We start from the raw sequence: 24,511 nt of genomic DNA, 5'->3' as shown, positions 1-24,511 counted from the left end.
TGTAAAATCTCAGCGCTTGTTTGCTTGTGTGTTTGTTTTCTTAAAGATTTTTAGTCCCTCACCTTACCACATCTGTCAGCTTTCTCTGGGCTTCTATTTGGAGCATTCCATTGAAATGGCCAGCCCTGACAGGAAAACACAAAAGAACTATGGGCCGCTCCTTGACCAAGCTTTGTGAATGGCAGAGTGGGCTGTACACATGCAGATTGGCCTATGGAATTGCAGCTGATCACTCTAATGACTGTGCTTTCTGCGCCAAGGCAGAAGCAGCTTACGTTAAAATCTGTGTCAGATCCTGTTTCAAAAAGTCATGGTGACAATTTTCTCCATTTGGACAAAGACCTAAAGGTCCCTATTAATTATTTTAAATCATTTGCAGTAAGAGAAAGGATGCAAGCAAGAAGTACCCAGGCAGGCCCCTGAAACAGGCTGAGAATGAGACCTGATGCAGAATTTGGGAGGAGAAGAATGGATGGGGGCCAGAAAAATGAAGTACCACTGATGGATGGCCTCCCTGGCACATTTGCCCGTCAGGTCCCCGGCTACAGTGAGCTCTGTGTTTTCTACTAAAGGAATGTCATGCTTCTCTTGGCCAGTGATCTTATTCTAAAAAGTTTTCAGTGACAGGGAGGATGGTGTACAAGTGCAAACGCATGCACATTCTGATCATTTTCTCCCTTGAAATTATTCCCACAAAGTAAGTGTTAAATGTATCCATTCATTCAACAAATATGTACAGAAGGCTTAATATGTGCCCAAAACTAAATACTGGAGATGCAGTGGTAACAAAACAGAAACCATCCATCATGGAGCATCCATGGCATTACTTGGCCTTTGGGGAGGGTTCTTTCTATTGGATGTCAGCCATCACATTTAAAATATTGGCAAGGGCAACTGAACAGAGCTTGGTGAGTATATACAGACCGGAAGTTGTTTTCTGTTGGTTATGCTTGTTTGTTTGACCAATCTAGATTTGGGGCAATTGTTGGCTTTGTGCCCTTATCAATGGTAGCCTTATCCACAGAGAGACTATATGTGCCAGCAAGTAGATCATGGTATCACTTTATAACACTCATTTGAATTAATTCTAACACTCTGCTAAGGAAAGAACCTACCAATCATCATTATTCTATTTCTCTCCTGCACAGAGTCTGTTAACCAAGTCCTCTGTCTGAATGAGAAAAAGGCTGGGATTTTAAGGGTAAAAAAGCAACCAAAGACCCTTATAGCCAACACAGATGTTGGCTGGTCTTGCTGAGTTTAAGCCAACAACTGTTCTCTCATCCATTTTCTCACTGCTCTCCCTTCCCTGGTGGGGAGGGCTTAGAACTCCTCTCTGTGAATCTGGAACTAAGTAGAGAGGGGCTGACCATGATCTCATGAGAAAATAGAAGACAAAATAAAAGCTAATGGAGTCATTTGCACTGCCAGGGGCTTTAGGGATCATCTAGTTCAGTGCCCTCGCTTGACTGGTACAGAATCTGAGAAGGATAATAAGGGTTGGCCGAAAGTCACAGGTCAACGGGAGGCAAGGACAGGCTGAACCACAAGGTGCTGACACTCCATCCGGGGTTCTCTTCCTTCCCCTGCATCCCAGAACAAGAGGGCTCCTTTGCTCTACTAGTCAGAGGAACTCCTCTCTCAAAAGATAAAATCTCATTTTATCCTTCAAATCTCACTGTCCAGCGCTTCCATAGGAAAGAGAAAGAGATTGATGAAGTCATAAGAAACGTGTCTTTGAATTCCAGATGTCCCGATTAGGTTCCTGGGCCACCGGAGAGTGGAGCTCCCCGATCTGGGTGTGTCCAGGGTCTGTCGCTCTGCCTGGCTGGATGGGAACAGGGAGCCTGGCTCTGTCTCTGTCCAGGAAGAGGACAGGGATACGGAGTGAAAAGGGGCTTTGGGCCCAGATCTGCACTTAGGCAAAGGAGAAAAACAGCATCTGTTTTTCCATCCTTTTCCACTCATGCATGCTCCTGGGCAACAGCCAGAAGCGAACTCAGACAGCTGGCGGAGCAACGCATGGACCACTGTCAGGAAGCCGTGCACTCAGTTGTTGTTCCAATGGTGATGTGATAGGTTTGGCCAGGCCATCCCCACTCCTTCTATCCTATGAGCGCTGACCGACATTTGTGAGCGACCACGTGTGGACAGCTGGAGGTGACGGGAGGTGGGGATAGTCACCTGTGGGTACGGAGTTACTGCTTTCTTGCCTGTGAAACTAACTCACCTCTGGAGGGATCCATCCCAAGATCTTGCTTTTCCAGCTGTGTGCCTTGAGTCAAGTTACTCAATCTCTCTGAGCCTCTATCCAGACCACAAAATGATGGTGAATAATTGTAGCTACAGGAGTTGTCATGAGTCAAGTGAGATAACCCATGTAGTGTGTGCTAAGGCACTGAATAAACAGTAGGTATTTAATAATAACTCCACTATGCTTTGTCCCGTCTTTCTAACCACCGAGTTCCCCACAATCTAGACTAGGGCCAACAGAAGAGGTCAGGTGGAGAATCTTCCTATCCCACTAAACTGTTTTTTGGTCTATTTCACATACTGAGACAGACACATACTGAGTCTGATGAGAGAGGGATTTCACAGCAGAGGAGTTGGAAGATAGAGGAGCCTGTTTGCCTGGGCTGTCCGGGGTCTTTCCCATTTGTTTCGCACTAGCCTACAGAAAATGGGAGAAAAGGCAGAGAGGAGCACTGATTTGAGGAGGGAGTAGCCAGGGAGCAGTCCAGGCCAGCTTGTTAACGTCCATCCCCGGAGGTGATAACATATTCAAACCTCCAGCCCCCTTATGACTAGAAGCGCTGATTTAATCAAAGATGTGCACATTTCCATCCCAGGGAGACAGTCCCACGACTGTAAACATATTGTCATTTTTTCAAATGCAATAAGCAGACATAAATAGTTCTATGAAAGATGTCAATACATAAAGAACAGAGAGCCTGTTAGGATCTGAAGATATTTTTGTTCTTTTTCAAGCTCAATTTTAATTTTTTTTCCAACTAAGGAGAAAGGGCAGAGAAAAAGCCACTGGACAGGAAGTTGTGAAGAAATTGCTAGAAAGGGGATTTGTAACCTGTGTCGCTCCAGGCTAGAAGCTAATTAGGACGGAAAACAATCCAGTTCCACTAAGAAAGTGGCCTTTATTTGGGTTGAGGGAGAGTCTCTGTCTCCGAGTCCAGAGGCGGTCTAATGGCCTCTCTTAGATCGTCACAAATGAATGCCAAGCATAATTCTGAGGAACACTGTAACATAACCAGAGCAGGAAAAAAATCATGGTTTTTATATAACATTGTGCTCATTTTTGTCTGTTCTTGAAAGTTGTGTTTTTTAAAAGTTTCCTAAGTAGTCTCTTTCTACTCTAGACGTTGTCAAGTCTTCCTTTATTCATTTCCACATTCCAGAGTGGTTGAGATTGTATAAATAAATCAGTGTTTACTCTCCTGACTACATCCGGGGCTCACAGACCACTTTGATGGGCACTCCTCATTTGAGCCTTTCAACAGCCCAGTGAGATAAGCAGGATGGATTTTTATTTATAAACTGACAGTCCTACCACAGAGACTTGAATATTCTCAGGAAACCTATTTCCTTAGAATTCCCCCAAGTGCCCAGCTGGCTCCCTCAGTTACTAATAGCTCTTTATTCACCTGAGGTGTTTTGCTGCTATTCGAGAAAGAGAAATAACCTGGCTGAGAATCAGACCTGGTCACATACCTGCTCAAAATATAAAGTACAATGAGCACCCCAGGCAGGGCCTGGGCTGAGATTTCCATGATCAGATACCTAAGATGCTTTCCATTCCTACATCTTTGATCGTTTTCCTCTGTCTTTTACGCTGGAATTGGCCTTCCAAGATGCCTGACATGGACAGAGCTGACTTTGGATGACCTCTCTTCCTTCGGTCTCCCAAATGCTAGTCCTCCATCTCCTCATATCTGCTCCCAATCCGAAGTGGGAGGAAGAGGAAGACATAGATCCAGGGGCAGGACTGTATTTTCCCCTGCTCCACTGTTACAGAGACCTGGGTATTCCTCCAAGTCCCTAAGCATCCCCCCTCACTTCCCCTCCAAAACAATTCTCATGGCCCCCACAGCGCTCACAACACCCCCAGCGCTCAGACTAGGTGCCCTAGACAGAACTCTCCAGGTCCCGTTCCAACTGAGGATGTGATCCGGCAATTCCCAAACATCATACACGAATGGCCCAACCTCCAAGGCAGGGGAAATGCATTAATTATCTGCCAGAATGTATTTACAGAAATCCAATTAGTATTCGCAAAAAGCCAGCTCTCTGGGATTGGTCTCCCAGAGGGAATTCAGGAGTTCTAGCTACACCTTTCAGGTGCCTATGGGAGGCTGTGGCTGTACCGGGGCAGCTGAGGTTGCGCAGTCAGACACGACATGGATTTCATTTCCAGCTTTGCCCCAAAGTCTCACTGTGTAACACTGGATAAGGGACTTCACCTAGTTATCTATGTTTCAACTTCCTTAACTGTGAAATGGTTTTTTTGTGGAGACTCTGCTTAGAGAATACATGGAAAGCACTGGAACCTACGCGTTAGCTCCCTACCCACTCCTGCGGCCAGCTTCAAGTTGTAGCTTATATCAGAGGAGAACAATGACTGTGATTATCCAAATATTCTGCCTGCAGCTTTGATATGGTAGCTACCATCCCTAAAATTGGCATTTAAATTTAGTGACTATAAAAAGTAAGAGGGACCGTGTTACACAATTGGTTGACAATGGCAGGAAACTATGCCTCACAAGTCCTACCAGGAGTAGAGACTGTCTGAGTCTTTCTTCTAAACCATCTGCGCCCCCAACCCAAGCAAGAGTGATGGCAGAAGCTGAGACATGTACTTTGATTTCAGCTAGGTGTGTAGGTGTGCGTCCTGCCTCTAACATTACAGCTCTGACCTGGGCCAAATGCACTGGATTTTCAGGTAGTTTGTTTAAATCTGCACAATCAGGATAACTGTAATACCTCTCAGTGTCGATTCAGGGATGAAGTGAGACAATGCATGTAATAAACACTCAATGGGCGTGAGCTATTCTCATTAGGAACACGTTTTAATTCATTCCTTGATTTACCAGATCATCATTGGGTGGCCATATGTTAGGCCCTGTGCTAGTTAGTGGAGACAGAGGTGAATGCCAATGCAAGGGCCCTGCTCCAAAATGCCAGTGTCTGACATCTAGAAACAAGGACTAATATTGAGGAAGGCTGTTCAGGTCATGCACATAGACAGATGACCTAGGGAGGCACCATGACAGCTGAGGCCTGAGATACGGAGAAACCCCCACCTCCTCCAGGAAACCCATAAACACAGGGTAGGGAGAAGGCTTAAATCTCAGGAGGGCAGCACAAATAGGTGGGAGGAAAGACAACCTACAAAACCTTACTGAGGCCCCCAAACTGTGGCAGCGGGCGGTGCCTGGGAAGATAGAGGGTGCGGGGCCAAGAAAGATTGTCCCCACCCATCCTCAGATTAAAGTGATATTTCAGCTACTGGGTGGGGCAGCCTTCACAGGAAGGAATATGGAGAGGATAATAAACTTAATTCAAATTCCACAATTAAAAAGTACTAGAATTGACAGTAGGAGATATATGTTATATTTAAATCTTTAATCATATTTCATATATATATATATATATATATATATATATATATATATCCATGCTTTTATGTTAACTGTGGAGATAAATATCTCAACCCTTGTATATGTGGATAACCATAATTATCTCTGGACATGCAAAATTAGAAAAGTATTTTATTCTAAAATAGAATCCCTGTTCATGGAAATACAACACAAAGCATAAAAAAAATCTACAAATGGATTTCTTGCTCCCAAAGACCAGCATCCCCCTCACTCCTGCCTTATCCCTCTTGCCCCCCTCCCCTTTCAACAATGAGTATCAGGCAGCCTGGGTGGAAGAAATCCACAGCCATTGTACATTCCTGTCACAGCTGCTGGAGACACAGCCCCAGCTTCAAGCAGAGGCTGCTATGCAGCACCACGCCCCACGCGCAGAGAGAAAGGATGGAAGCCGCACTGAAAATGAAGGATGCACCCCAGGGAAGAGCATCCAAACAGGAACAAAAGGGAACCCCTTGCAAACCTGGCCCTGAGATCAGGACACAGCCACACCCATGGTGGCTTCTAAGGCAGGTAAGTTATCAGGGCTCAATTTCTGCATCTTTCCTTAAGGGTGGCTTAAATGATGCCTAGAAGAATGGGCGTGGCCCTCGATGCCATATCACAGGCTAAGTCCATAAGAACCATTGCAATCTTCAGACTAGGGGTGAAAAGATCTGTTCCCTGCTTATCCCAATCAGGAGAACTGGCAAATGCATACCGGATGGAAAGCAAGTGGCATATATGCACCATACCTCCTGCATATAGCATGACAGCTGGGTGCACCTCTTCTGAGTTAGGGAAATAAGTATAAACAGTGAGCTTTTGTCCTAATCAGCCTTTTCTTTTTTACTGTACCCTCCACAGCTCTTTGCAAAAGCAACTGGCACTGAGAAAATACTGTGCATTGTAAATGACCTACAATGTTTCTTCGATAATGTGAAGTCCATGGTATCAGGTAATGAGTGGTACAGAAGGATGGGTTTCAACCCATCCCCTCTACCTGACAAAAGGATCCCTACCCATCCCAACGCTTTCCCTGGGGGGAGTGTTTCTTCCCTGGGACCAGGTAAACAGCAGGTAGGGGTGGGGCACACTTGTGTGGCATGAAGCCCAAGTGCATGAAAAATGTAGGATGCTGCAACAGAAATAAAGCACCTAGCCAAGTGCACGGGAGGCGAGAACAGCCTCCTGCTGCCGACAGAGGGGAAGGTCCTGCATGGCGATCACAAACGCACAGGATGTTCCAAGCGTAAGGGAACAAGTGCAAACAGACTCATGCCCACGGCAAAACCTAATGAATTGAGGCCAATTAAGTGCAGCAGCAGGTACAGCTCTGCCCTAGGGCAGCTGCAGAGCCTCCCAGGGGCCAGCTGATCACTTCCTTTGTTTGCCCTGCAAAGATGGAGTAGCCACCCATTCCCTTACTACACACCACACACACTACACACACACCTCATTCACTACAGACAAAGCACAATTGCACTGCTCCACGCTAACCTACCGAATGTCAGTGGGGTTTCTTTTTTTGTTTTGCTTTTATTTATTTATTTTTTAATGCCCACCCTAGCTTGTGGTATGTTCCTTCCATTGGGGGGGGGATGGGGGGCATCATTTCAGGGTATTCTGGAGGCACCCCAGCCCAGGACGCGGTATTTTGCCGTGAAAGCATCTTGCTGGTCGCTGGTGTAAGTGTGCTCCTGTACCTGATCATGGCACCTCCCCTCCCCACCCCGCCTAGGGCTCGCCCAGCGCATCGCACACCCGCAGGCCCAGGGTGGCTCTGTCTCGCACACAATGGCAGTTGGACACCGCATGCACACAGCGTGCGCCTGCGATTGCAAACTAAAATCTGCTCTAAAAACTCAGCCTTTTCTTGGGCTGGGGAGGAGAAATGGCACGAAAAATGAGAAATGCATCGAGGGGGAAAAAAAAATTAAAAAGACCAAGAACAACAGTTGTCATGCCCGCTACAGCCACGTTAGCTGTCCGGTCCCGAATATGACGCACTGAAATATGAATCGGGTGAACGCAGGCAAGAAGGGGACAGCGTGAGGACGGACGGTCCAGACACCCCATCACCCTAGCGGCACGGCGGGCAGCGCCACGGGGCTGGAGCGGGGAGAGGGGCGCGGTCGGGCCGCCCAGTGCCCTGGGGAAAGGTGTCATCTCCCCACACCCCGCCCCGCCTAAAGCAACCTTAGACAAAAAGCACCCCTGGCCCGGGGCGGCGCACACCGACACCCCAGGAGGAGCGGCGATCCGGGGAGAGCCGTGAGCCCAGCGTTCTTGGGGAACTACGGGGCGGTGGGAAAGGAGGCTACATAGTCCTAAATTCTCCGCGCCAGTGTTTGGGTTTCCTCTTTGTTTTGTTTTCCCCAAGCCCCAGGGTCGCTCCGTCTGGGTGGCGCCCGCCGCGCTGGCTGGACTGACCGCCGCTCTCCACCCCCAGACCCGGGTCTCCGTCCCTCCCCGGGGACCGGACCAGGGATCCCAGCCGCCCCGCCCGCAGCGCAGCGGACCCGGCAAGAGAGGGAGGGAGGCGGCGGCGCCGGGACTTACCGTGATCCTCGGGATGTTCTTCTTGCCTTGGTAGGACATGGTGGCGGCGGTGGCTGAGCAGCGGCGTGCGTCCCTCCCTCCTGCTTAGGCTCCGGCTCGCCCGCGCCTTCCTCCGCGCACAGCGCCCCGAGATCAGGTGGCGCGAGTGGTGCGCTGGCCGCGCCGCCGCCTCCCCTCGCCTCCGCCCCCCTCCCGGGCTCCCGCGGCGGCTGCCAGAGACAAAAGTAAATCTCCCTGGTCCCCCTTTCACCCTCGGCCCCCCCGCGCACACAACCTCCTCCACTCGCGTTCACGCCCGGGCGTTTTTTTTTTTCTTTTGCGGTGCCAGCTGGGACCCCGTAAGACAAGAATGGGAATGGCTGATCCGCGACTCCTCCCTCTTCTCTCTTATCCCTATTGATTTTCCTCTTTGCATCTGCCTCACCCACTTTTCCTTTTTCTTCCCTTTTTTTTTTTTTTTTGGTGACTTGCTTGTGCGGCGGAGCCAGGCCGCTCCACGGCCACCAGGGGGCGCGAGGGACTTTTCCGGGCCGGGATGCTGCAGTCCCGGGGTAGGAAGGGAGCTCTGCTGTCGCCCTCCTGGCCTCGAGGGCCAAGCTCGGGAAAGCGCCAGCGCCTCCCACCAGCTCGCCGTCGGATTTCTCCCCGTCCCCACCCTCATTTCTGAAAGGTGACAGCTCTGTTGTCCCTGCCAGAACCTGCCCTCCCCCTCCATCCACCTCGCGGGCTGGAGGGGGTGGCCGCCGCCTTTGTTACAGCCAAGCGCTGGGCGCTGCCTCTGCTGGTCGCTGGGTGTGTAAACAGCCGGTACAAACCCTTAAAAAGCCCAGGACTGGCCAGACTTGGTGCAGCCTATCGGGACACTGTTATCCTGAGACCATGAGAATAGGAATCAGAAAATGTTAAGCAACCCACTCACTCTCAGAGGGCTGCGAGGGGTAGGTACCGTGTCAGCTAATACCAACTGCTTTTCTGAATTTAAAAATATTATCAAAATAATGTTTTAAAGGAATGCCGCCATCTGATTCTTAGTATCGAAGAAAGAGTATTGATGTTGCTCTGTTGAGTAAAAAATAGACGACACCTTTAAGGGAAGGCACGTTACTGCTGGGCAGCCAGGGATTTTGTGAGTCAACCTGTTCACATTCCTGACTTTACTTTAGGCAGCAGGGCTGATAGTCGAAAGTCACCGTTAGTAGAAGCAAAAACATGCCCTTCAGCGCTGGAATATATTGCTTCTTTACTACCTGCCTAGAGTTAACTGCCAAGGGAGGCAAATTTTGGAGAAGCCACTGTGGGTGGAAGGTGAGTGGTGCTTGACTAGGGAGCTTCCAGCTCCCCTGAAAAAAAAAAAACCAATCATAGCATTTAGAAACAGCTATGGCTTGCTGTGCAAAAATTAGAAATCCCTCTCAAGATAAGTCTCCTACATCCCCACTCCTCAACTGTGGATCCTAACGCCCTACTAAATAGAAATTCTTTACATCTCACGAAGCATGACTAGGTCTGCGTGAGGAATCTTGAATTCACGTTTCTGTTAGGCAGAACACTGACCACACTTCAGGATATCTTTTCATTAAGTTGAAGGCTTACTTTGTAATGGAGATGCTATAAAAAAAAAAACATCTACAGAAAGAGGACAGAATACTTCAGCTGGGGCTTTCCAGAAACCTGAAATGAACCTGACATAATCAAAGAGGAGACGAAGGCCCCCTGAAACACTCCCTTCTTGAGTTAATCCAAGCTTCCAGTTTATTCATGCGTAACTAGGCTGAATGCAGGCTTCACAGGAAAAGTCCACTCCACTGAGACACTCTGCCTAGGACAATGAATGCCAGGCAAAGGTCACCTCCCAGAACTCTTTTGCAAAGCACAGGGGGGAGGAGGTGAGAGACGGAAACCAAAGGCACGCCCTAAACATTCTGCTTTGTTCTTAAAGCTGAAGTGCTGAGACCACTAGCCAAGAGTTGTGAAATTACAAAGCATTCTGGGGATTGACATGCAAATAAGCAGGATTATATTTAGAACAGAGTAAAAGAATTAAACTACACACTGTGAAACCCTGCAGAGGTCTCTCTGAATCTTTTCCATAGTTTACTGTCACCAAGTCTTTTGAGGGGATTTTGCAAATTCTTCTTTTAAAAAAGCAAAAATATATAGGGGACATTTATAGTCCTAAAAAAATATTACTACCTTTTTTTTTTTAAATTCCTGGGTTTCTTTGACTGTCTTGCATCCTAATTATCTCCTCTGTTATGGTCATTATGAACCAGAACACTACTAATGAGATTGATACCATATTTTTTGGTTACTTGAGTGTGTGTGTGTGTGTGTGTGTGTGTGTGTGTGTTGTTTCAAGTAACAAGACTTGGTTAAATTCTTTGAGGTCAGGTTTGCCTGCAAAAGGCCATGCAGAATAGGACCTGTGATGTGTTTCTCCGATCGGAGTGCTGTGACAAGCCAGGCACAGGAATGCATAATCACCAGCTAATCGATCCAAGCTGTTCTCCTCATCAGAAATGTAAAACAAACACCATTTTATCCCTCTTTCATCCCCTTCAATCATCCCTCTCTTTTTTAAAATCAAAATCAAGTGTCTGAGATGAGTTTGAAGGAAAAACCCTTCTTTGGCTTTGCCTTTCTTATTCAAGGGGTAAGAAGAAAGGCAGCAATCAACACAAGATGCCTCTGTGTCTGGCCAAGAGGGTGAGGAGTGCAAGCAGCGTGGATGTTTTCCACAGTAGAATGACTCTGAATGGTTTTCCTTGGATACACAGCAGTACTTGGCTTTAGGCATCTCAGGAAACTATGAGAGAGGGAGAGAGACACAGAGGGACTTAATTTATGGTCCCAAAGAAACTTAATTTTGGCCATCAAAACTACCACACCCATAGACTTCCACATTTCAATCAAGGCTAAGTTTTTCTAGTAACTCAGGCCAATTCAATCCAGTCCAATCCAATCCAATTTGCATTGCCTATCCAATCTGTCAAGAAATGCTGTTGCTTCTGTCTTCTGAATACAACCAGAATGCAACCTCTTCTTTCCATCAACAAACCTGCTGTCTGTGTCTAGCCACCATCTGCTGTTACCTGGACTCCTGCAGTACCCGAACTGGGCTCTCTTCTTCAGCAACATCCATTCATTCTCACAATTTCACATGATACTTACCTTGTGCTTACGATATGCTATTATTTTTCTAGGTACCAGTGTTCCAGGGGTGAATAATAATAATAATAATGTCCCAGATCTCACATACTGGTAGTTGACTTTATTCCTTATCAACAGAGGGTCCTTTGTTAGACTTCTTCTGTATTTTATTTATGTTGGTGGTACTTTACCCCACATGACATATTAATTTATTATTGAGTATTATCCTCTTTTCCATCACTAGAATGTAAGTTCCTTAAGAGCAGGGAATGTGTCTGTTCTATTCACTGCTATGTCCTAAGTGTATGAAATAGGGCCTTGCCCAAAGAAATTGCTCAATAATTAGGTGAGTGAATGCAAGAATGTTTTAAATTCTATCTGAAGAAAAAGTAGATGGAGTAAGAACTTTCCTGTAATTAAAGGGCATGTGGTTAGAATCTAGATTTAAGAATACTTTTGCATCTCTTGGGCTTCTTAGAGTTTCCTGATTCTATATTTCAGAGCAGATAAATTCAAGATGGTGAGGAATCACTTTGATACAGTCACAAATTCCAAGGCAACACATGTGTCACAGAATGGCTCAGTAGAATAGGTTAGGTATTTATGCACTAACTCGAGACCTGGTGCACGAATTCATGCACGGGTGGGGTCCCTCGGCCTGGCTGGTGATGGAGGCCTGGGGGGGGCGGGGGGGGGGCGAAAAAGGGAGGAGGAGGGAACCCAGGAGGTTGGCCCGCCAGTCGGGAGGGCTGGCTGGCTGGGGGGAGGGGCTGCAGGAGGTTGGCTCTGGGAGCGCACTGACCACCTGGGGGCAGCTCCTGCATTGAGCATCTGCCCCCTGGTGGTCAGTGCGTGTCATAGCAACTGGCCAACAGGTCGTTCTGGTCGTTCTGTCGTAAGGGTCACTTAGGCTTTTATATAGAGAGATTATAAAGCTACAGCTTTGAAGGGAACTGCCATCAAAGTGTATGAGGAGGTTAAAAAAAAAGCCTGTGGTCATTTAAAGAATTTCTTTAAAAAATTTCTTTTTGATGAGTTCAGAGGGAAAACTATGGACTTAAACCCAAAATGGTGTACTGTCTAAGAATCTGGGTTTAGGAGCAGAAGGACCTTGTTCCATATTGCAGTTCACACACTTCCTATTTCCATGACCTTCAGCAGATTTCCTCAGCTTTTTGAGCCTTGGTTTCATCCTCTCTAAAATGAGCATCTCATTACCTACCTTTACAGTGTTTTGTGATGATTTACTAGTCCATTCAACTAATATTTATGGAGTACCTACTATGGGCACCTAGGCATTAGGGATACAAATATTTGGACACAACAGACAAAAGCCCTCTTTAAGCTTCCATTTTAGGAGCAAGTGTATTGAGGATAAATAAAGCAGGGATGGCAAGGTGAAAGTCATTCCAGAGTTTTGAGGATGGCCTGGAAATTTACACACAGGGGTCACAGAAGGCAAGGTGATAGGATGGTAGCTTAGACCAAATGGTAGCAGTGGAAGCAGTGAGAAATGGTTAGATGTTGGATCTATTTCAAGGTAATGCCAACAGTAGTTGCTGAGTATTTGACTGGGATATGAGAGAGAGAAGAATCAAAGATTATATACACTAAATTTGTTGCCCTGAGCAATTCAAAAGATGAAGGTGAGATAGGAAAAAGTGTAGGAGGAATGGGATTGGGAAGAAAGGTCAGGAATGTTTGTGGACATTCCTATTAAACACCCAAGTGAAATGTTGAGCAGGCTGAGCAGGCAGGTGGGTATCTGAGGTTAGAAATCTAAGGGAAGAGCTAGGAGAGAAATCCGAGTTTGGGAGTTGACAGCCATTAGGTATTGTTTAAAGTAACAATGCTGGAGGAGATGACCAAGGAAGGGAGTGCAGATAGAGAAGAAATCTGAGGTAAGTAGCATCTCTAATGGAAATGAGCAACCAGGAAAAGAAGCAGCGAGAGTGGTCAATGAGACAGAGGGGACAGCATGCAAGTATTGTGCTCTGAAGGTCAAGAAACAAAATTATTTCAAAGAAGAGAATGTGTTCACTTCCCTAATGGCCCCTGAAAGATTGAGGAGGAGGAGAACTGAGAATTAATAGGTACATGAAAGCACTGTTGAGGTCACTGAGCACCTTAAACAGAGCACCTATAAAATGAGTATCTAAATACCCATATCAGAGTGGTTTTTTGTTTGTTTGTTTTTGTGAGCATGCATGAAATTATTCAGTGGTATTTACTGAGCACCTACTATGTGTGTACCTGTGTCAGAGCAGTCTTAATGAAGTTGTGGGGGTGGAAATTAGAGACATCTAAGATAGGCAACTCTTTCAAGGGATTGTATTGCAAACAGGGACAGGGAAATGGAGAGTAACTAGCAGAGAAAGTGGAATCTAATACGAGGGAAGTATATCACGGTTGTGTGCCAGTGGGCCTAATTCAGTAAGGAGAGGAAACTTCATGGAGCAGGAAAGAAATGCAATAAATGCTCTATCTTGAATGGACAACACAGGTGACACCTAGTGTTCAAAAGGAGGGCTTGTCTCTTAGCAAGGAGCAAGGATGGTTTCTTCCCAGTAACTGAAGGGAAGAGCATACTGGCACAGAGACAGGTCGCTAGGTAAATTTCACAGAGGGAGTTTATGAAAGTTCTCTGGTGGTTGTGTCTATTTTCTCTGTCATCAGCTAAGACAGTCTGCAGGGGAGGTGATGGAAATTAGAAGGGAGAGGAGTTGGTATGAATTACTTTTCCAGGAGAGTAAAGGGACTAGGGAAATAGGAAATATGGTGTGATTATCTGGCAGCACTAAGGAGTTCCTTCAGTTAGTAGCCATGAACTGGAAGAAAGACTCATAAGCATGTTTGTTGATATTCCTTCAGCCGTGTACAGCTGTATGTGTGCAGAGTATGCAGGCATGGGGTAGGGAGGGTGTGCAATTTAACAAGGGCTTTGCTAGGTGAGTGCTGACAAGGCAGAGAGAAACTCAAGGGAATTGAGGACGAGGCCTGGGATCTATGCCGGTCAGGAGACAAGGGAGGGCACAGATGTATAGATGAGTAAAGGACAGTGAACATTTGAAGATTAAATATAATTATTCATGTAAAGCTCTTAGTACAAAGTAAGTTAATTAGAGGGCAGCTATTTCTACCTTTTTTTAAAATAGAAACAAATGCTATTTGTTATTATTAATGAAACAATCAAATTAAAGAAAAACAAATAGGCAATATAGAGGGTCTACAAAGCTAAATATCAGTTATCATCTGTAATTTGAAAAGAATAATAAAGCTGTTGCAATTGTATCTTTTTTTAAATTCACATTTATTTATTTATTTATTTGGACATTCAATATTATTTTATATTCGTTTCTGGGCCTACCATTATTTTTAATGTTCTGATTGTTATTTGCCGAAGTCATTATGTCAGGGACTACGTGTTATTTATCTTTATAGATCCAGCTCTTTTATGATGATTGGAATAGGGTAGAAGCAATGCAGGATGGGAGGTATTTAATTGAATAGAGGGGAAAGTCAAGAATATTCTGTCTTCCTTTCAATCGCTACAATATCTAAAATGAGTGCTTAGCCATGTAAATGGTTTTTACTCTTAAAAATATTTTCTCTTTTAAAAAACAAATTTATGTTTTCCTATATTAATATGCGAAACATTTTCCCTAGTCCTGATTTTAAGGGTGGAGAAAAAAATAGTCCCAAAACAACTATAGAAGGGTTTTGAAGGGGCAAAATCACACACCAGGCCTTTGTGAAATATATAGGCAATTTTAGTGTGAATAAATAGACAGTTAATCTCAGAACTGCCCGTTAAGTATTTGGGTCTACTGTATTAATTTCACCTACAATTCAAAGGAAATCTTAGTTGTGTAATTCCAGTGTCACAGAATGAAAATCAAAGTGGTGATTCACCTGCTATTATTAGATGTTTACTTATTAAATACACAGAAATTACCTGACAAACAAGCCTACCCTTGTTATACATAAGCCATAAAAGAGAAAAAAAAAGATTATAGCCACAGAGTAGTATTCTCATGGGCTTATCCCCAAATCACACTTCCACTAGTGAGAGCTAGTGTGCACACCTCCTTCTCCCCGGACGGAGCTTCTCATTTACTTCTTTAGTACAGAATGATTCTGACAGCCCCTGGCCTTCTCCATTCGCTTTCATGGCAACTCATTTTAAAGCCACAGGCAGGATTATCCAGTTGAGCCCAGTGTAGTCACAAAGGTCCTTATAAGAGGGAGGCAATGGGTCAGAGAAAGAAAGGGAGATGTGATGTTGGAAGCAAAGGTCAAAATGATGTGGCCACGAGCCAGGGAAAGTAGTCCACCTCTAGAATCTGAAAAAGGCAAGAAACAGAGCTTCCGGAAGGATTGCAGCCCTCCTGATCCCTTGATTTTAGCCCTGTAAGACCCATTTTAGACTTCTCACTTCCAGAACTGAAAGAGAATAAGTCTACATTGTTTTAAGCCCATAGGTGTATGGTAATTTGTTTCAGCAGCAATAAGAAACCACAATAGATAGAAATCAAAGTGAATCAAGGATTCATGATCAGGGAGCTCAGATTAGTCACTCCACTAATGGAATGACTAATTTCCCTTGCCCAATGTCTGGATGTGACCTAGTTTTCAGGCTTAAAAAATGTTAACTGGAGGAGAAGTTGGGTCATCAAGAGGAAGGAGCCTGCAATACCATGTCTAGTGTATATGATAATGATTCTTCTACTCTCTCCTCAAGGGCCATATACTAATGCCACTATCAACTGGGAAAGGGAATAACTAAACACCCTAAGGACCAATGGATACAAGTTTCCAGTTGGCATTGATACACAGAGACTAGAAGCATCATCATAGCTTTTCTGTTAGAGAGGAGGCATGTTGAGGCCAGGTATAAATGGACCCCTGGTCTAGATCTGGCTTACATTTGGTTCTTTGGGTTCACGGATCCATCTAGTGATCATTTTCACATACTATCAGTGTTGAAGGATTCCTAGGCAGAAAGGGGAAAGATGGAAAGATCAAGGAAAATGAGGTTATGGGTAGAAGCATATGATGGACCTATGGAAGTGGGCATGAAGACTAAAGATATAGAAATTACATATCAATGCCCTCCCCAGAGAGCATCCATCACAGCAGATACACGAAATGAGGAAGGCAAAATGACTCATTCAGTTGACATCAGCCAGGCTCCATCATTAACCACCCCAATATTGGCACAATGGGCTCACGGATGGAGTAGACACAGTGACAGAGAAGAGGCTATGCAGGGAACCAACATCTACTCACCATTGCTGATTCAGCTACTGGTGCTGTCAATCATCCATCCTGCCAGCAACAGAGAGCAATACTACCTCGCCAACATGGCACCATCCCTCAAAGATACACAGGACCACTTGGTGAAAAGTTGACTACATTTGGACTCTTTTCACACTAGGAGGCACAGTGAATCATTTTTACAGAAATGAACACACGCTAGGTATGTAATTGCCTTTTCTACTGCTAGGACCTCAGGCAACACTACTATTTGAGGGTTTAAGAAGTGTTTAATGCACTAAAATGAGATCCCACATAACATCACATCAGATCAAGAGGCCGGTTTAAAAGCAAATGAGATGCAAGAATGGCCACGTGATTGTGGGATCCACCAGTTATATCAAATGCCACATAACCCTGAAGCTGCCATCCTGAGAATGGAAGAATGGCCTACTGAAGGCACAACTGAAGCACCAATTCAGAGATGATTCTTCACAAGGGTAAAGCACCATCCTCCAAGTTGCACTGGACATTTTAAATCAATGCCCTCTACTAGTATATGGTGCTATGTCCAGAAAGAAAGAATACATGGATCCAAGAACCAAGGGGAAGAAACAGCAGAAGTAACCCCCTTTTACCTTCACTCCCAGGGACACAACTGGGAAATATGTGCTGTGCCCTGAGAAGGGCATGGTGACCAGGGGCTCAGAGCCCTCAGAGATGAGGGTCTGTGTTCCAACAGCAAGTAAATCACCTGGCCCAGTGAAGGAGGTAGCTAAGGGTGAAGAAAATCTAGAATAGTAAAGGGCCATGATGAGTATTATGGTGGCCTTAAGACCATGGGAAAAGAGGCCCTCAGACCCCCAAGAGAAGAGATACCCGCTGATCCTGGAGTTGTTGCACCGAGCACTTACACAAAGAAGTGAAATCGAGCAGTAGCAGCAGCACAAGGAGGGGTCTGCAGGAGACACAGTGAAGCTCCACCCAGCTCCCGGTTCAGGACTGAAGGATTCATTCCAACTCTCAGTGGTCAGCCCTTTCTAGAAGCTGCCCTTGTCTAAGATACCCACCCCTGCAAGAGCAGCCTGATTCAGTCATTGGTTAACCAGAGCATTTAAAGGCCTGGCCTCCTCGCCACAAAAGAGCAACAACTATAAGGGTGATCCCAACTTCAGGACTGTAGGTCAGCTTATGTCTTTGTTAAAGACCACATCACAGATAGACTTCACCCTGGGCCCAAACCTCCCCTTTCCTCCCCTCCCCTTTCACAATTGTTGATTCTAGGGACACTCCCTAATAAACTTCCTGCATCCCACTCTCCCTCTCAGAATCTGCTTCCCAGGAAACCCTACCTGTAACCGTGAGGCTGCTATTAAATGAACATCTACCTAATGCGACATTTTTACTTAGCCAATATTTTAAAATGCATAAATTTTCCACTCAAATTTGGATTTCTTTAAAAATGAGAAACTTGGCAATTCTAGGCTCATAGGCACACATCGGTGTACATCAGCTGGAACTGAATACTGGCTGACTTTTGAACAGAATGTATTCTCCTAGTCATAATGCCTGCTGCTTTCTCTTCCTTTCCACAGAAGCCTGTATATATTAGTATACGTGCTTCCATGTGTTTATGCCACCTGCCTGGCTATCATCATTTGAGTTCTGACATCAGACCATCTGAGACTCTTTCGTTATTTAGGCCTTAAAGAATAGGGACTCTGGCCCTGGCTCAGTTAGTTAGATTGTCATCCTGATAGGCCAAGGTTGGGGTTCAATCCCTTGTCAAGGTACATACAGGAATCAACCAATGAATGAACCAATAAGTGGAACAACAATTTGATCTCTCTCTCTCTCTCTCTCTCTCTCTCCCGCCCCCTTTCCCCCTCCTTCCTGTCTATCTCTAAAATCAATCAATAAAAATAAAAAATAGTGACTCTATGTCTCAGAGGTTTGGGTTGTTCTTTTCCAAGGTCCAGTGCCTGTTCAGAACTGAGAGAGCAGTGAGCTCTCCAAGGAGCTACCTCCACCCCAGCCCAGCCCACTCCACTCCCAATGGGTCCTAAATCACAAGACTGAATCCGGAACCACCAGGCCTCCTGTTAAAAGCCCGCTTGAGAACACGCACTGGAGCTGCAGGATCTAAGGCTAAGTGCAGTCCGTTTCACCCTTGGGCTGAATGGAAACACGTGTGACTGGATTCAGATCGCTGCCTGTACAGCACAACAGCTCGCTCCAGATGAGGGATGTGAGCTTCACTCTTGGATGGAAGCTCAGAATAGCAAGCCAACCCCGAGTACAAAGCTGCAACCCCAGTTTATATTTTCCAGGTTTCCCATCCGTCTCCAGGAAGGGACTTTGGCTGTATGTCCTTTGTTTTATTTCCTCTGGTTTCCTGTACTGAGCTGTAGCAAATGCTCCAAGGCCATAGGGCCTCCTGGCTCCCTATCTTTTCAGAGAAGTAGGAATGGCAGATACATATGCCTGAGGGTCTCTAGTCACAGTTTCTCTAAGCAAATTCCCAAAGGAGCCAGGGAACAGAAACTGGTCCTTAGGTCATAACTTAATTTTTACTGCCTCCATTACCTGTCTGTGAGTCTCCAATCATTTGCCAGTACTCTGAGGTTAAAGTCTCAGATTCTTAATATGATACAAAACTCCCCGTACAGGGCCTCTGCTCATCTCTGCGGCTTCATTTCTCTTCACTCCTGATTGTACTTTCCGGTCCAGTAACCCCAGGAACGACTCGTTCCTCTCTCACATCCAACTGCTTGCCTATGTCACACTTTCCGCCTCCAACGACTGTTGCCCTACTGGACTTGGGAAACTCCAGGCATGATCTCTTCCAGAAAGCTTTCCCTGACACCTACTCACTGCCCCCTGGTGCTTCCTCAAGCCGCTGCCAGCTTCCAGCACTGCCCTTACCGAGCATGTTGTAATTGTCGTTTTGTTGGCCATTGTCCTCAGGGTCCTTGAGGGCCGTGCTGTGTTTATTCCTCACTGTATGCCCAGTGCCAGCATAGTATTGAGTATTGGCGAAGGCAGGCATGAGATGTGTATTGAATGCCTTGGATGAACTCATGCCAACATACATATACACTACAGATGTGCATGCACACATCCGTACACTCATAAACAAACTCAAACCAAATGTGAACCCTCCTGGAGAGCAGAATCCTGGAGGGTTGGCTGGGGTCGCAGAAAGTTCTGGATGGACTCATTTGCATGTTAACGGGATATAGTATAGGTAGACTATTAGTGAAAACGCCTTGTTAAAAAGTTAAAGATAACAATATCAGTAAAACAATTTTTAAAAAGAGGGACTGTATTTATTTAAAAGATTCAAGTGTAAGCACCCAGCCAGGCTGGAATCAGGACCTGTCAGCCACAGTCTCTTTTATCTCCTGAGGCCTCATGGTCATTCACTCGACTCTATTTACACTAGCTACATTTTTTCTCTAAACATTTGACTGCCCCATATTTCTGTGCATTAAGGAAATAAGAGAATAAAATAAGTCTCTTGGTTCCAGTTCTCAATTGGAAAGAATTTGATTGGCTCTGCTTGAGTCAGTTATAAACCTACAATCTAATCACCTATGGAGGAGGGATGGAGTAATCACAACATAAACCTGACTGCAAGGAGCCCACCCACGTGGAAATAGAGAAAAAGGAGCCATTATGATCTTGGCAGAACCCCAAAAGACGAAAAGACGACTGGTGCACTGATTCTTATCGGCTGTCCACACAAACGGGCAGAGGAGGGTGCACAGAAACCCATACATCATGAACAAGGGAAAGAAAAACTGTCAAGTTTAAGATCGAAATTCTCTAACAAGTTCAGGAGAGAGTAGGTGAGATAAATTTTGCAAAGGCAACCCTTGACAATGCAAATTTGCCTGCCTGCCATATGCTAATAGCGTTCTCAGTCCACATATTACAGGTATACGCATCTCGCTCTCCTGCCCCCCTTCCCCCTCTCTCAGGCTTCTCGGTTTCTGTCTCTGATTGTCTTTTTGCTCTAGCTTCATTATTATTTTCGATCTTCAAAGAAATCAAGTACATAAGACCATTGTGATCAACCCACTCGATCCTATAGTGGAAGCACGTGAGATTACAGAAGACATGGTTTGCCAACCCACCCCATCATCAGTGACATGATTAGTGTAGGTTCTGACTCCTACTCCAGAGACCACCCACCATCCATGACATACTGCCTCACTTCATCCTAGATATATAGAGGTGTGGGGGCCGAGGCAGGTTCATGTCCTGTTCAAACCTATGGTAATACAAAGCCTCAAATAAAATAAAATTCTGTGCAATATCAGAAAGAGACAAGTAAATGCTGATTCAGAAACAAAGGTGGTGTTGTGAAAAGAGAAAAAGAGCCCACCGCTGTGCCTCAGTGGTTGAGCATTGACCTATGAACGAGGAGATCACTGGTTCGATTCCCAGTCAAGGCACATGCCTGGGTTGCTGGCTCGAGCCCCAGTAGGGGGCTTGCAGGCGGTACCCGATCAAATGATTCTCTCATTATTGATGTTTCTATCTCTTTCTCTTCCTTTCTGAAATCAATAAAAAAATATATTTTTTAAAGAGAGAAAAAGAATAGAGTCAAGGGTCCCACGTTTTAGCCATGTCTGTTTTATTACATATTATTTGACCATAAGCAATTCATTTAACTTCTCCTCAGATCTTCAATGGAGAATATGGAATTTCCTTCCAATTTGGAAGCAAATTATTTATTCTCCATTGGGCTGATGATCAAATGAGATCATGGAAATGCCCCCACTTGGGGGATAAAAATGTACCCAGAAAGGCTATTTGAACACCAGGTCTTAGTATTATTTTTTCCATCATGTTACAAACATATCCAGGACTGATATCTGCTCAACGGTCTAATTACCATCATTGTTTCCAAGTATGACCCTCCCTGTAAGTACCTCTCTGTTTTTCGAATTATGTATTTCTCCAGATGCACGTTTCTACTTTTCCAGGCTGACCTCATTTGTTCATTTCCTGTCCATATTTCTAACCTAAGGGTGCTCTGCACTATGTCTCTTGCTCACTAGTGTCTATAGCATCATACCATTTACCCTCATCTGCAGATGCAATTACCATAATAGGTTTATAGCCTCTTTCCAAGCCATTAATAACAAAGCAAAATGAAATGTGTCTGAAGCTGCTTGCTGCCGCATCTTCCTGGGACTTTCAGCCTGCTGTTGTTCACTCTTGTTGGGTTTTTCAGCCAGTTTTGAGGGTCATTTCTCACGATTGAGAGAACATCCTAACCCAGTGATGGCGAACCTTTTGAGCTCAGCCGTGTCAGCATTTTGAAAAACCCTAACTTAACTCTGGTGCCGTGTCACATATAGACATTTTTCGATATTTGCAACCATAGTAAAACAAAGACTTATATTTTTGATATTTATTTTATATATTTAAATGCCATTTAACAAAGAAAAATCAACCAAAAAAATGAGTTCGCGTGTCACCTCTGACACGCGTGTCATAGGTTCGCCATCACTGTCCTAACCCAGCCCAAGACTGTTCGATTTGTTTGGTTTTAGTCATATGGGAAGCAGACCTTGTTTCTCCTGATCATAATAAAATAAAGTAAAATAAAATAAGTTATAACATGCCAACACATCAGAATAAATCAGTGGGTTCCTTTCCAAATTTCTCCTGCCCCACATCAATGTGAAGGTGCTCGCTCTGATTCTGTCTCTGTGCGGATCCAGAAATCAGAAGGGCCTACGTTTCCAAGTGGAACTCCAAATCCTTGTGTTTCTTTCCAGTGAAAACCTGCCAAGTTCCTCCATAAACTGGAGGAATAGGGTGCATAATCTTTGAGGCTCCCACAGAGAAAACTTTTCCTAGTTTTTCACAATAATTTGGCTGACATTAGAGTCCCTTCTTTGCTTCCATTACAACACTTGGCAGTTTCTAAAGAGAAAAGGGTTTGAAGGAGAAAAAAACACAAAGACTAATCCATGGATGAATAGACTTGAGAAATCGTTTTGATGACATGTTATTGCAAACAATTTTCTTTTCTTCTTAGCTTAGAATTAGTTTTTGTTTGGTTTTTAAATCGAGTTCAGCATGGGGTACTCTGGCTTCTTCTAATCTCTAGAATATGTCTGTTCACTTATTGAGCATTTCTGCCAATGGGCTTCTCACCAGAGATCTTTGCCTTTTGCAGCTCAAGCTCTGAACAGTTGGAAATTCAGGTTGATTAAAACCTCACTCTGAACTACCATAGGTATCTCCCAATTTCTTTTAAAAATATAGTAAAAACATTCTACATACAACAAACTTAGAAATGCTAAATTTTAGTTTCTGAATAAAGAAGAGAGAAAAACTGAAAGTTATCTTGATAACCAAAGTGAACGATTTGCAACCTTTTTCATCTCATGGCACATGTAAACTAATTTGTAAATTCTGCGGCACACCAAAATATATATGTACTAGAGGCCCAGTGGACAAAATTCGTGCACTCAGGGGGGTTCCTCAGCCCAGCCTGGGCCCTCTTGCAGTCCAGGAGCCCTCAGGGGCTGTCCAACTGCCACTGAAGTGGGAGAGACTCCCCCTACCTCCATTGCGCTCGCCAGCTGTGAGCCGGACTTCTGGTTGAGTGGTGCTCCCCCTGTGGGAGCGCACTGATCACCAGGGGGCAGCTCCTGCATTGAGCATCTGACCCCTGGTAGTCAGTGCGCATCATAGTGACCGGTCATTACACCATTTAGTCAATTTGCATATTAGCCTTTTATTATATAGGATTTGCTGATTTGACAAAAAATAGGTATAATTTTGATTCATTCACACCAGACAGCTATTGTTGTGTTGGCTGTTGTCATTGTTTTATTTGACAACCTAAGGAAAAAGAGATTAGTGTCCACCCTGGCCATGTGGATCAGTTGTATAGAACATTGTCCTGTACACCAAAAGGTTGCATGTTCGATTCCCAGTCAAGGCATATACCTGGGTTTCAGGTTTAATCCCCAGCGGGGCCACGTACAGGAAGCAGCTGATCAATGTTTCTCACCTTGATGTTTCTCTTTCTCTCTCTCCCTTCCTCTCTCTAATAAAATCAATGAACATATCCTCGGGTGAGGATTAGAAAAAATTTCTTAAAGAGATCAGTGCCCTTGACTAAAGAGCCAGGTATTGCATGTTTTAAAAATTCTTGCCCCATACCATTTGCAAATGACTGCCCTAATTGCAATGTTTGAAGAAAAGTCTAATTTGTATCAATTCCTTTCATCCGTGAGAGTAGAAAAGCACAGGCTAGGGACACAGACCTGGTTTTCTATCGGGGCTCTATCAAATGCTTGCTTTAGGAAACTGGGAAATTTTCTCAACCTTTTTGAGTTTGTTTCTTCTTCTATATAATGGAAATGATACTATAGCCACTGTGGAAAATTTTTTAGATTAAATGAGCAAAATGGGGGCTAATAAATACAGTGTCTGGTTCATAGCAGGTGATCAATGTCAGCTGCTTCCCTTGTCCTCCCTTAAATACAAGGACAAAATCTGTCATCTTTTATTAATACATGTGGCTCCCTTTCTCATAACACTATTACCAGGCAGTTTTCAACTGCTAAGAGGAAAATGTCTTTTCATGAATTTAATAAGGATAATGATACTAGGCAGGCATCATTCTAAATGCTTTATATGAATTATTCCATTCAATCCTCACAAAGGAAGGTCATTTTACTATTCCCATTTACAGAAAAGGATGAGGAAGTTGCAAATGGTTACAGATGGGTCAAGAATTAATGTATATAAAGCATTTTATGTAATGCCTGCCACATGTAAATTCTTAATAAATTAGAAAGTTAGTGAAGAAATAAGATTTTTGTAATAAAATTAGATCCCTAGTTTTCATATCCTTTTAT

At 44.6% G+C, this 24,511-nt stretch overlaps 1 protein-coding gene across 2 annotated transcripts in view; it reads right to left on the bottom strand.

The window, feature by feature from the left end:
- The window catches only part of DPYSL3 (dihydropyrimidinase like 3), a 101,908-nt gene that overhangs the window by 50,595 nt on the left and 26,802 nt on the right, over nucleotides 1-24,511 (bottom strand). The window contains exon 1 of one of the 2 annotated variants that reach the window (XM_070414663.1): nucleotides 8,211-8,449. The exons of the other annotated variant lie outside the window; for it this stretch is intronic. Within the exon in view, the coding sequence (XP_070270764.1) occupies nucleotides 8,211-8,249 (39 nt within the window). The 5' untranslated portion in view covers nucleotides 8,250-8,449. Of the gene's footprint in view, nucleotides 1-8,210; nucleotides 8,450-24,511 lie in introns of those variants that run through there. 2 annotated transcript variants of the gene reach the window in all.

The sequence above is a fragment of the Myotis yumanensis genome, unplaced genomic scaffold (assembly GCF_028538775.1).
Source record: "Myotis yumanensis isolate MYYU_CA2020_CCGP unplaced genomic scaffold, mMyoYum1.0.hap1 SCAF_5, whole genome shotgun sequence".
Taxonomy (NCBI): Eukaryota; Metazoa; Chordata; class Mammalia; order Chiroptera; family Vespertilionidae; genus Myotis; species Myotis yumanensis.
The sequence above is the reverse complement of the archived record's forward strand: the minus strand, read 5'-3'. Positions and strand labels throughout refer to the sequence as shown.